The sequence below is a fragment of the Crotalus tigris genome, unplaced genomic scaffold, assembly GCF_016545835.1.
Source record: "Crotalus tigris isolate CLP2741 ecotype Arizona unplaced genomic scaffold, ASM1654583v1 scf7180000017800.2534000, whole genome shotgun sequence".
Classification (NCBI taxonomy): domain Eukaryota; kingdom Metazoa; phylum Chordata; class Lepidosauria; order Squamata; family Viperidae; genus Crotalus; species Crotalus tigris.
This window is the reverse complement of record NW_024096645.1, coordinates 1,094,992-1,107,153: the sequence shown is the minus strand read 5'-3', so window position 1 is coordinate 1,107,153 and position 12,162 is coordinate 1,094,992. Positions and strand designations below refer to the sequence as shown.

Genomic DNA, 12,162 nt, shown 5'->3' with positions numbered 1-12,162 from the left:
GGACTATGATTATAAATAATTGTTTGAAGGCTGATGTTAATCACAGAATACCTTATTTGGATCTACAGCAGGATGATGAGAGCTAACACTGAAAAGACGAAAGGAATGTATTTGTGAATAGGAGAAAAAAAGAAACTGAAGTAGATCTTCCAAAACATGTCTTAACCATGTATCTTCTCAGATGTGTAAACAAAGGAAATATTTAAGCTGCATAACTAAATATAAGAGTTTATGGAGATTCTCAGTCATTCGGGTCATGGACTGAACTGAATGAAGAAGCTTCTTGGATGGAAAGCGAAATGTCTTCAAGGAAAAACAAAGAAAATATTATAAGAGTTCTTACTGACTTTAATTTTGCTTAATCAACAAGACTCCCCCAAAATCAACATGACTCCCCCCAAAAATTCATAGCGATGACACACAATAAGGTGCAAGTTCAAGAAGGAACAACAATTCTTGGAATTTTGGCAAGGATTAATTTGACACAGTGTCTTAAACCTAAGAAATATATCATAGAAGTGTATACTGTATGTTGATAACACTGAGCGTTTTACACACATTTAATACATTTTAACATGGGCATCCTTAAATCTTCTTTAATATTTATGCAAAATCAACTTATTAATAGAATGAAGCTTTGAACATGTCCACATTATCATGGTTTTCATCCTTCAATTTCCTATGACCAGTTTGAAGCCATCCTGTTGCGAACCTTCAAAACACCAAGAATTCCAGGAGCTAATCAGTGCTCTTTCCATCAGATCAGAGTGCAGACATGTGCCATCATTTATGTTTTCATCTCATGTTGTGTGGCAATTTCTCAAAAAGAATATTAATATGTTTGTTATAGAGGGGATGCTATGACTAAGGCTCTATTTCTTTGTAATATTTTAAAGGTCTTTGAAGTAATAGTGTCTTAACAAAATGCTATTGTAGCAAATCTTCTACATGAATGGGGGAAAGACTGAGCTGAATGGTTAACATGAAGAGATGAGGAGACAGGAAAATTCCAGCCAATGAAAGGCCAGCACATCCACAGACTCTCCAGAGAATAGCGAAAGAAAAGTTGCTTTATGTGCATTTTCAATTATATCAAAGCACAGCTTAAAATTGGTTGTTTCTTAAGCATTACTGATATCGTGGAATGATTGAAGTTCAGAGACAGCTTTAAAGTGGCTTAGAGTCTTTTTATAGAAGTGCCTCATGCTAATAGTTATAACCTCACCTCTCTGTTCTCATTGGCATTCTTCATAATCTTTCTCCACATCCTCTCCATCGTCTGGTAACGTTTACTTTCCACAGGTAATTGTCTATTGATGTCTTCTGAACTAAAAATGGGCTCCAGATATAGCCAGGAACGCTGGCAAGTAAGCCATTCTTCCAACACATCCTAGAGAGAATATACTGTATAAGTGTGTAGAAGATAGATAGATAGATAGATAGATAGATAGATAGATAGATAGATAGATAGATAGATAGATAGATAGATAGATAGATAGATAGAATGGAGGCAGGCAGGAAAATATCCCCCTAAAGATTCATACTGTTCCCATCCTTCTGTTTTTCACAAATTGCTTAAGACCTGGTTTTTCTCCCTGGCCCTCAGCTAGGATAGGGTCAAACCATTTGGCTGGTTATTGGCTTTTGCGGTTTTGGTTTGTAGTTCAACTGTCTTCCTTTCTTTTTCTTGGCATTTTTGTATTTTGATTTTTATCTATAAGATACTCAGAATTGCTGTTGAATCCACAGCCTTGACATTGAAACAATAGATAAATACATATATTAAACCACTTTGACCATAGTTAAAGGCCACCACAATACATAAATTAGAACTTTGATTGTACATGGAGGCAGAGGTAGATATTTATATCAAGTGACTAGATTTTGAGAAAGTTAAAGCATCTTTAACCCTTAGGGGACTTAGGGAAAAAATGGCTCATATACATTTGTAATATTAAAGACAGCAAACAGTGACAGTCTTCTGTTGAAGGAATGGTTTCTATTTTAAGGTATTCTATTCTCACCCTTCTTACAGAGCATATTCAGGACACACAGGAAAGAAGACATAGACTTCTGTCTTATGAATAGAAGTTTACTCATGTCCAGTTGGATTTAAATATATATTAGGATGTCCAAAGAGATCTTTTCTCTTATTCTGTATGCAAAATATACATTTTGGACAGAAATTTGCAGCTCTCAATGCCAGATATATTCTTAGGCTTACAAGAAGAGTATGGTATTTGCTCTAGATCTTGCTTATTCATGAGTTAAAAAAAACACCAGAAAAATTGATCACACTGATGGCTATACAATATAACCAGCAGTTTAATTCTTTATAAATTCTGTATCTATATTCTATATCAACCAGAGTTACATAGACTTCACCAATCATCTCATATATTAGTGAACCTCTAAAAGACTATAAAAGGAGGAATTATTTATTGTTGTGTGAAGTATGTCTAACTCATATATATCATGCAAGGAAAAACATTGACTTACGGCATTTAAATAAAGTAATTGGAAAGAAATCCAAACATTCATTATAGAAAGACACAGCAAATTAAAACAAAAACAGAATGTGAAATCAGTCCATTTTATACATGTGCCAAATTCCAACTTCCTTAACCTATTATTGTAGCACATTAGCTTTCAATTGCATCAGTATCTTCAATAACTGATAATATATATCAATAAAGTTTTAATGAAGGGATTTCATTAAAACTTTATTGATATATATTATCAATATATATCAATATATATCAATTATCAAAATAATATATATCAACTTTATTGATATATATTATTTTGAAGAATGTAATAAATCCTATTTTTCACAATGTGAAAAGTAGGATTTATTACATTCTTCAAAAATAAAAATATAAAACTTTTTAAAACAACCATTTTAAACGAGAACGGCCCTGGAAATAAGAAAAAAGACCTATGGGGGAGGAGAAGGAATATATTGGTTGGCCAATTTCAGTTTCAGACATTTTATGCAGTACTGTATACTGCAATGTTCTTCAGAAGAAAAAAGATGTTATTAACCAACTCATGGCATAGTAAAGCATCAGAATCTAATCTAGTGGATATTATATGGGCTGATGTAATAACTAAAGTATTACTAGCATCCTGAAACATATTGATTTTCCTGCACCCTATTATTCTTGCAGGAAGAGTTATTATTCTTTTATGTTATACAATACAAGAAGGAACAAATTTAAGTGAGTCACTTAGTACTAAAATGTGTTTCAAAAATAATAATTATGTTATGAAGCCCTTTTAATCTTGGAGCTACTGCCAAAATTGTTCTAAAGTGACAAATAAAATGCCTTTTCTGAAGTTAATTAGAAAGCCTCTTTATACCTCCATTCACCAGAGTATAACCATGCCCTGGCAAAACTTGTTTTCTGGAATGTACTCATGATATTGGTTTCATCTCATCCTCATCTCAGCCCATCAGTAAGACAGGCTTAAGTGGTCCTCAGCGCTCTGGTGTTAAACTGTTGTTTTTTTTCCTATTAAGCTGAAAAAGCATCCAAAGACAATGACAAGGTTTGTAAAATTGCTAGCCATTATGTCAGAGGAAATGTCAGATGACATTTGTGGGACCAGAGAGGCTTTTTCAAATTTCCCCTTTTCTCCCTGGTCAATTAATCCAAAAATTGCTTTGTCTATTATGCCTTACGCCTGCATAATCAAGATAGTACCATATAACAATAATTTAGAATGTGCATTAATAGATGCAGCACAGGGTTTGTTAATAGGGATAGAAAAAAATTATACCGTTAACTCAAGAATCATAGGATAGTACTTTTATCAGCAGAGAAGAATCCTATGACCTTCTTTGAGAAATCATTAAAATGGGCATCAATACAAAGTTTTCAGCCCCTGTGTTACTTTGCATATGTGCCTGAAGTAACAAGGTCAATTGCATTATATTTTTTAAAGGTATGAGCTGCAGCACACACTGAACTGTTTCTAAATATTTATTATACTTGTAAAGTTTAGAATAGCTGGATTCTTGGAATCCTTCTGATGATGGGAAAATGCTGCAGCATCTTTCAATATTTTCCTCATCCAGTAGTAATCATCCTCATCCTGTTCTTGAACACAAACGCAAAGAAGGTTTTTGTGGAAAGATGAGCCAATTTATTTTAGTTATTATAAACCCACTCACTTGGTTATTCCACAAAAATAATATTTGGACTAAAGAGGGAAGAGTTAGGTTCTAACAAAATCTCATCTAGTTCACATTACGTTAATGTTCATCTGATACAATGGTACCGAATGCTCTATGACCAGCTGAAGTAATTACTAGCAGAATGACCCTGGGATTATTCACTAACTTTAACCAAAAGGACAGCCCTTTTTGAAATAGGTTGGCTTAGTCAGGTTCAAAGCCCCATTTTCTTGATGCCTGATTAAATATGCTCTGAGGTCTTTCAGTCTCACTGGTACTGGCAAGCATACAATATCCCTTTGAATCAGGCTGGGGGTTACAAAATTACAGTTCTCTCTACTCTTCAGATTTTGTGGGTAGACAGGTGTGTAATTAAGTGTCTTCTTCAAAGCAGACAGCGCTGAGACTACTGTGGATGGTCAAGAAGTCATACGGGGGGGGGGGGGAAATAACATTGTGCTAAAACTTCCTGAAACTGAAGAAAAAGTCATCATAATCCCAAACATTCATTTTTCTGCAATCCCAGTATAACATGACTTGCAAGTTAACCTTTTTGCCTGTTAGACAGTAGATAAGGCAGCAGTCTTCCCCGGGAGCATTATTTTCGTAACTGACAATGGAAAACTTAAAATACTTTTTAAAGTATTTAGATTTTAGGTAGTCATCAACTAACAACCACAACTGAGGTCAGAACTTTTACCTCTAAGCCAGTGGTTCTCAACCTGTGGGTCAGGACCCCATTTGGGGTCAAATGACATTTCACGAGGGTCGCCAAACAACTCAGTCCGCCATTTTTTCCCCCTTTTCCTTAGCTGTGCTACTCCCTTTTATTCTATTGGCTTTTGAAAGCCAATAGAATAGACTCTCTTGAATAGAGTTTAATTCTATTGGCTTTGAAAAGCCAATAGGAATTGTCCAGGCTGTCTCTGCCCTGCTGAGCCTGCCAAAAGTCCCATTCTGCAAACGGTGCTGCAAGTTGTCCGCAGCGAAGGCGAGCTGTCTGGAAGTCTCCACCCCTCCCTGCTGAGCAACTACTAAAAATGTAAGTAAGAGGGCCAGGAGTGGGAGGTGGGAGGCCGGCGGGCGCAGGGAGGGTTGCTGGCGTGCGTGGGGCCCGGCGGGTGCCTTACCTCCCTTGGGCTGGGCCAGCTGGTGGCCCAGCCGGTGGTCGGCCTGCGCCGTCTCTGCCGCTTGCTGGCTACGCCTCGGCCGGCGCAGGGGGAGGCACCACGCATACGCAGTGCTCCCGGGCAGGGAAAGTCCTCAATTTATGACCGGTTGGGTAGTCCTCGACTTACGACCGGTTGGGTAGTCCTCGACTTACGACCGGTTGGGGGTAGCGGCATTAAAAAGGTTGAGAACCACTGCACTAAGCAATGCAGTTGTTAAGTAAGTCACATCTCATTATACAACCTTTTTTGCCATGATTGTTAAGCAAATCATGCAAATGTTAAGCAAATCTGTCTTCCTCCCTTGAATTTGCTTGACGATAGCCCCCTGAGAAGGTGGTAAATGGCAATCAGGTGACCCTGGGATGTTGCAACCATCTTAAATACAGACCAGTTGCCAAATGCCCAACTTTTGATTATGTGACTCCAGAAACACTGTGACAATCATAAGTGTTAGGACCGATCATAGGTCATTTTTTTCCAGCACTGTCAATGATTTTAAACAGTCATTAAACAAATGTATTATAACTCAGAAACTTGCCATGGATCTTTTAAAAAAAATATTTTACTGATGCTTCTGAGGTTCTAAGATTAACAGTAGCCAGGAGAAAAAAAGATTTATTTTCTCAGTTTAGTAAATATTATGCAAAACTACACAAATGCAAGTATTTGCTTTCACTTTTTTGCTCTTCATGCATTACTTGCAATTGTTTATTCCATTTTCCCTGTCAAACACAATAAGCTTTACTATTAATTTAAATTTAAAATTAAATTAAATATAAATTAGCTTAAATTAATTTTAATTCATTTTCATAATATATTCACACTGCATTATACAATTTATATAATATTCCTGGCAATTCATTATGTTTTCAGCTAACAATATGAAGTCTCTCCAAGTTCATGTACATCTATGTCCCCAACCGACACATTTATCGATAAATACATTAAATTATCAATAACTCACCATATAACTTTGCTTTATTTTCATTCAGTGTTAAAATGTTTGCTAAGTATACTATTTATTCTCATGCATTCTTTGCTTGCATCATACATCAGTATTATCACTTTCAGCATCCAATCTACTTCATATTTTGCAAAATATTCCATGTTTTTAAACTGATTTATCATTTGCTTTTTCTAAATCAATAAGTATTGAAGGCAAAAGGAGAAGGAAATGGCAGAAGATGAGATTCATCATGTAATCATTGATGCAATGAATATAAATTTGGGTAAACTCCAGGAGAAGGACAAGGAGCCTGGCATACTATGGTCCATGAACTCGCAAAGAGTTTGACGTGACTTAGTGACTGAACAACAACAAAATCAGTAAATATGCAATGAGCTTTTTTTTTGCATACATTTATTTTTCAACTGCATTATGAAGAACAAAATTGTGATCTGCACATCCATTCTCTGGCATGTTACTGGATTTCATGGCCTCACTGCACTCCCCAAATTTAGCTCATTACATTTCAGTACTCTCTTGATCAAAATTCTGAAAAAAACACTTCTTAAACTAATCCCCTTGTAGTTGCTATAAGGGAATAATGCATAAAGGAATAATAACTTTTGTCTATGGAGAATAATAACAGTTCACTTAATTTACAGAGTAAGTTAAAATCTATACACAAAATGTCAACCTGGATTGATCTGAGCATGCATTGGGACCTATGTATCAAAGAATGTCCCTAAGAAGTTACTATCTTCAGAATTATTCTGGGTTAGAATCTGTGTTAAATATAATCCGTCTTCTGAATACAAAAAGCAACTTGAAAGTTTCTACCTGGGTCAACTTTAGCTTATTTTCCCATGTGTTGATCCTTTCCTCAAATGGCTTTTTGAAAGGTGAAAAGGACATGCTTTGTGTCATAACAATATGATCATCAAGAAGCTGGGAAGCTTCATCAGGACTCTTCAGAATAAATGTTTCAGTTTCTTTATAGGGAACTACATTGAAGAGGATAGATTCCCATTCACGCTCCATTTTATCCAAAGCCTAGGAAAGGTGAAATAATATTTTTAACATTACTGAACATAGGTTGTTTTAAAAATGGCAATTAGGCAAAAGTTAATAAAGTGCAATGGCATTGGCTGAACCTTACTAAACGGAAAAGAAGGAAAGAAAGAAAATAGAAATTATTGTTTTCTACCTGAAGTTTCTATTCTTAGAAAACTTAATGACATGCAAATATATAAGATTTCCAGTGAATTTCATCCTAGTTAGTCAATTTAAAAAATGATCGCTAATTAATTGAAGAAGATCTATCTGTTTTAATGTAATCTTCTCAGAGAGACTGCCAGTGTTTGGGTTACATATTTTTCACCAGTGTATTTTGTAAAAATTTTAAAATTCTCTGAACAAGAAGAAAACAATTCAGTTATTAGATAATATATAAATAGAACATAAAGGAAGGCTATAAAGAAAAAGAAATTGAATGGTATTCTTACATTCTCAATTGAGTATTCCTTTCCTGCAATTTCAGCTATTTTGGCTATAATCTCAATGTGATCCTGTAGCTTCATCTCCAGACAGCGGGCAAATGTCAAGTTGGCTTTGGGCTTCACATTGATTTTTATCTCCTCTGAAAGCATGTCCCAATGGCGGTTGCGCATGCCAGGATTGCGCAGCCCTTGAATCAGAGGTATGTAAGGTCTGAATTCCTCAATTTTGCCACGGATTTCCACAGCCACATCCTGGCATGCTTTTCATAGCACAGAAAAAATAACCATCAAAAGAGACCAGGATAGAGTAAATCAGCATTGTTTACAGAAAAGCAATCAAGGAAAGGTCATTGACAAATGCAGCATTGCATTAATCAAAGGGACATCTTCAGTTTGTCCTAGCAGTTGTTATTTCTTTGTACATCTGAATAAAGATGAATTCTTCCTATCAATGCTTTCTTTTAAGTTATAATTGTGAGAAAGGCAGTGCTGCTTAAAGGGGCAATATTTTTATATTGTTTTAAATAGTCTACTGCATAGCCTCTGGCTATTCTTGCAGTAGAAAAGTAATAAGCTAGCAGTGCTTTCATGAGACGAGATTATTTCAATATAGGAAAAGTGAATATTTTACTTAGTTATACAATTGTATTTTTAATCTTCCTGATGTTTAATGATTCACCTGTGCACATATATATTCCTTCATGTTCTTTTTCTATTAAACTGATTCCCTGCATTTCAAACAGAATCCACTGCTTAAAACAGAACACGTTAGAAGGCAAAACCCACTGCAGAATATATTACAATTTAAATATAAAGCTACTGTCAAGATCACTTCAGAGAAAGTTTATAATTCTGGTATATTTGTATAATTTCTGAAAGGATGCAGAAGGAAGCATTTTCTAAGTCTTTTTTTTATATACCAACTATTTTTTCTGAATTTTCTGAAACTTGTTTTCCATTGAGCTGGCCCATTAATGTAGTTGTATTGCAACAGGTAAGAATAAACAAATAAAAACTTCCTAAAGAAGTCCATATTTTTAATCTCATCTCTCACCAAAATAATACATGATCGGTTCAAGGCCTAGCATTTACCTGGAATATCCTTGAAATGTTTTACACATTTGTGCATTGTTTTAAAGGACTCATTGACATTCTTCTCCAACTGCTCTGCATCAATAGCAGACAAAGGATCATTCATCCAGCTGTCTGCCCAGCGAAGCCAGTCTGATGCTGTGGTCCAGAGATCATAGAAGGGCTGAAAGTCTTTGACCATCCTGGACAACTTATCATACTAAGGAAAGCAAAAAAAAAAAAAAGCAAGAAACAAAAAAAAATGAATTGCTGATTGCTTGTATTTGTGGGAAGCATCTTCTAAACAAAGTCATCAGGCAGTCATGCTGTGTAGTTATTTGCTCTCCCTATGCTGGTATAAATAAACATGGAAAGAGTCCTAAAGCCACTTTCACAGTTCTTTTTTTTTAATATCGTGAGAGGAACTCTATTATCAACAAAGTGGATGATCACAAGTCTCTATAGTCTCTTATGGGCTGGCATTAATATTTGACCCTCTTCAGAATCAGTATATGAAGGAACACCAAACCAAACCCATTACCTTTGACCATATCCTAAAAGAGAAAACATGAAGAAATATAATAAGGAAACAATGTTAAGTCTCATTTGCACAGCCTCCAATCTGCCACTTAAAGCCACCTTACCAATCACAGGTAGTCCTCAACTTACAACCATTCATTTAGCTCTGTTCAATTTTCCAATGGCACTGAAAAAATGCTGCAAATTATGACCACATTTACAACCACTGCAGCATTCCCACGGTTATGTGATCAAAATTAAGGCACTTGGCAACCGGCACGCATTCACAATAGTTGCAGCATCCCAGGGTCATATGATTGCTATTTATGACCTTCCCAGGGGACTCCAAACAAGTGAAGTCAATGGGAGAAGCGAGATTTGTTTAAAGAAGACATGATTCACTTAACAACTGTAGTGATTTGCTTAATAGCCATGGCAAAAATGGTGGTAAAATCAAGTGTGACTCAGTTAACAACCGCCGTGCATAGCAATAGAAATTCTGCTCCCAGTTGTGGTCGTTGAAAACTACCTGCATTCTTTAAACCTATGTGCTCAGGAAATTGCCTTGTCTCATCTCCAGGTTATAGCTGAAGCCACCCAATTTTGTATCAACTGATCGGTGTTAAAGTGGCCGTTTTCATCCTCTCTTGGCACAAGCCTTGTTCCTTTTTTAAATATATATTTTGTCAAAGATTCAGGAACTGGGATCTACCAGTATCTCTTGGCCACTTTCAGAAACAGCATAGACAGACCACTTTTCAGCCCTGGCAACTGCTTGTGGATCTTAGTTTTCCAAAGAGAAAGAGTGCTCCCTGCTGAAGATTTCATATTTTCTCATTTATTGAATGATGCTGTCAAGAGTTTGCTATTTATAGCCTGCACATATAGATTACATAATGGAATAAGGCAAATCCTCCCAGATTTGTTGCCTGTGAAGAGTGAACAGTGCTCCCACTTCTGGTAGCCAATCTGGTAGAAGGAGTGACAGAGAGGATGAAATACAGTGGAAGGGCTGGGGAGCAAGGACAAGAGAAGTGGGGAGTCCACCAGCCAGTGCTGGTCAACAACCTCCTGTCCTTTTGTTTTTAAGCAGAGCTAGAGATACAAGTGAGACAGAAAAACTAAGGGAGGTAGAGAAAAAAACATAAAAAGAGAGCAAGAGAGTGTGGGAATCTGAAGATCATCTGCAGCATAGATGACTTCCATTTAAAACAAGAGGCAGATCAGGTCCTGACAAACAATGAAACTCTATGGATCCTCAGCATCAGATTCTGCCAGTTGATTAAATTAGTGGATATAGTCATCAGTAGAAACATGTCTCTTGTTCCAGCCACATCCCTTGCCAAGGACAGCAATTAGTGTTTTTTTTTTAACTACAGGAAATTCACCAATTGCTCTCTTTAATTTGTTCCCCATTATAGCTAATGTGGTAAGAATGATGCCATTGGTTGGCCTCGTTATTGGGACAGAATAGAGCTTTGTCTGATGGTTCAGAGCAAATTGTGCTAATTTTGTGTCAGCTCATAAACTGAAGGAAGCATATTAAAGTAGCTGTCTGGATAGTCCTGTGGGAGATATCAATCAGGAATTTACTTGCTCACATTTTATATTATATTAACCATGTTTTTCAGCCAAATTATATTAATGCTTAATTTCAACTTTTTTTATTTGGGTTTCAGACCTGGATGTGTAATACTGAAAGCATTGATTGCACTTGTAGAAGTCCTGTGGTGGGACCAGATTGGCAATTGCATGATTGCCATGATGTCTTAAGAGCCATCAATACCACTGATTATGGTTTACTTTGGACTGGCTCAAAGGGTTATGAACAGAAGGCATGATATTACACTGTTTCCTCCTCTTCTTTCCATGGCTGGTTCTAGCTGAAGCTGATAGATGAGAGATCTAGCCTTAGGCCAGTGATGGCAAACCTTTTAGAGATCGAGTGCCCAAACTGCAACCCAAAATCCACTTATGCATCGTCGGGTGCTGGGTGGGTGTGGCCCATTGGCTGGGTGTGGCCCATTGGCTGGGCATGGCTGTGATGGTAACAGCAGACTGGGTGGGCCTAAAAAGTTCAATCAATCAATTCCAACTTTGCAAGATCTTTTTTTTCCCGCGAGAAGTTGAAATTGACAGATTGATTGAATCTTTTTTTTTTTTGCACACGGCGGCGGAGGCCTAAAGCGAAAAGGTTTTATAAAACCCAGCTGAAGGCCTAGGACTGGGGCGATGGTGCACGTGCCCACAGAGAGGGCTCTGTGTGTCGCCTCTGACACCCGTGCCATAGGTTCGCCTTAAGCCCTTGTTTTGTGGAATATCTCAAAGTTCTCCCACCTCCTACATAACATCTAAGTGGATCTCTTGCATGAAGTAATCTGTTGGCATCTAGATTAACCAAGTGATATTGCCTTAATACGCAGAAACTGTTTAAGTCTGGATGAAAACAATATCAAAATGAATCCTAGTTAGGCCTAGTGACTGTGAGCTTTGGGCTTACCAAAACATGTTTCATCAGTAGTTTTGGATGGGATTTCAACTCCATAGACTGAATTGTTGTGCAGTGTGGAAGTCTTCCTAGACTCTTGAGTCCTGCACAAAGAATTGGTGGCAAACATGGCCAGGAGGGTTTTACACAAATCCATCTTGTACACCAACTGCACCAGTTTCTGGATTGGGAGACCATATCACAATCACCCATGTTTTAATTAGCTTGCATTTGGACTACAGCAATGCACCCAACATGAGGCTATCTTTGCAGACAATTGAAAAGCTATA

General features: G+C 36.9%; 1 protein-coding gene across 7 annotated transcripts in view; it reads right to left on the bottom strand.

The window, feature by feature from the left end:
* DNAH1 (dynein axonemal heavy chain 1) overlaps positions 1–12,162 on the bottom strand; it is a 197,113-nt gene that overhangs the window by 100,257 nt on the left and 84,694 nt on the right. For all 7 annotated transcript variants that reach the window (XM_039342601.1, XM_039342602.1, XM_039342598.1 and 4 more), the window contains 4 exons: positions 8,887–9,085; positions 7,801–8,054; positions 7,136–7,348; positions 1,226–1,390 (listed from right to left, as the gene is read on the bottom strand). In XM_039342601.1, the coding sequence (XP_039198535.1) occupies positions 1,226–1,390; positions 7,136–7,348; positions 7,801–8,054; positions 8,887–9,085 (831 nt within the window). The remainder of the gene's footprint in view (positions 1–1,225; positions 1,391–7,135; positions 7,349–7,800; positions 8,055–8,886; positions 9,086–12,162) is intronic.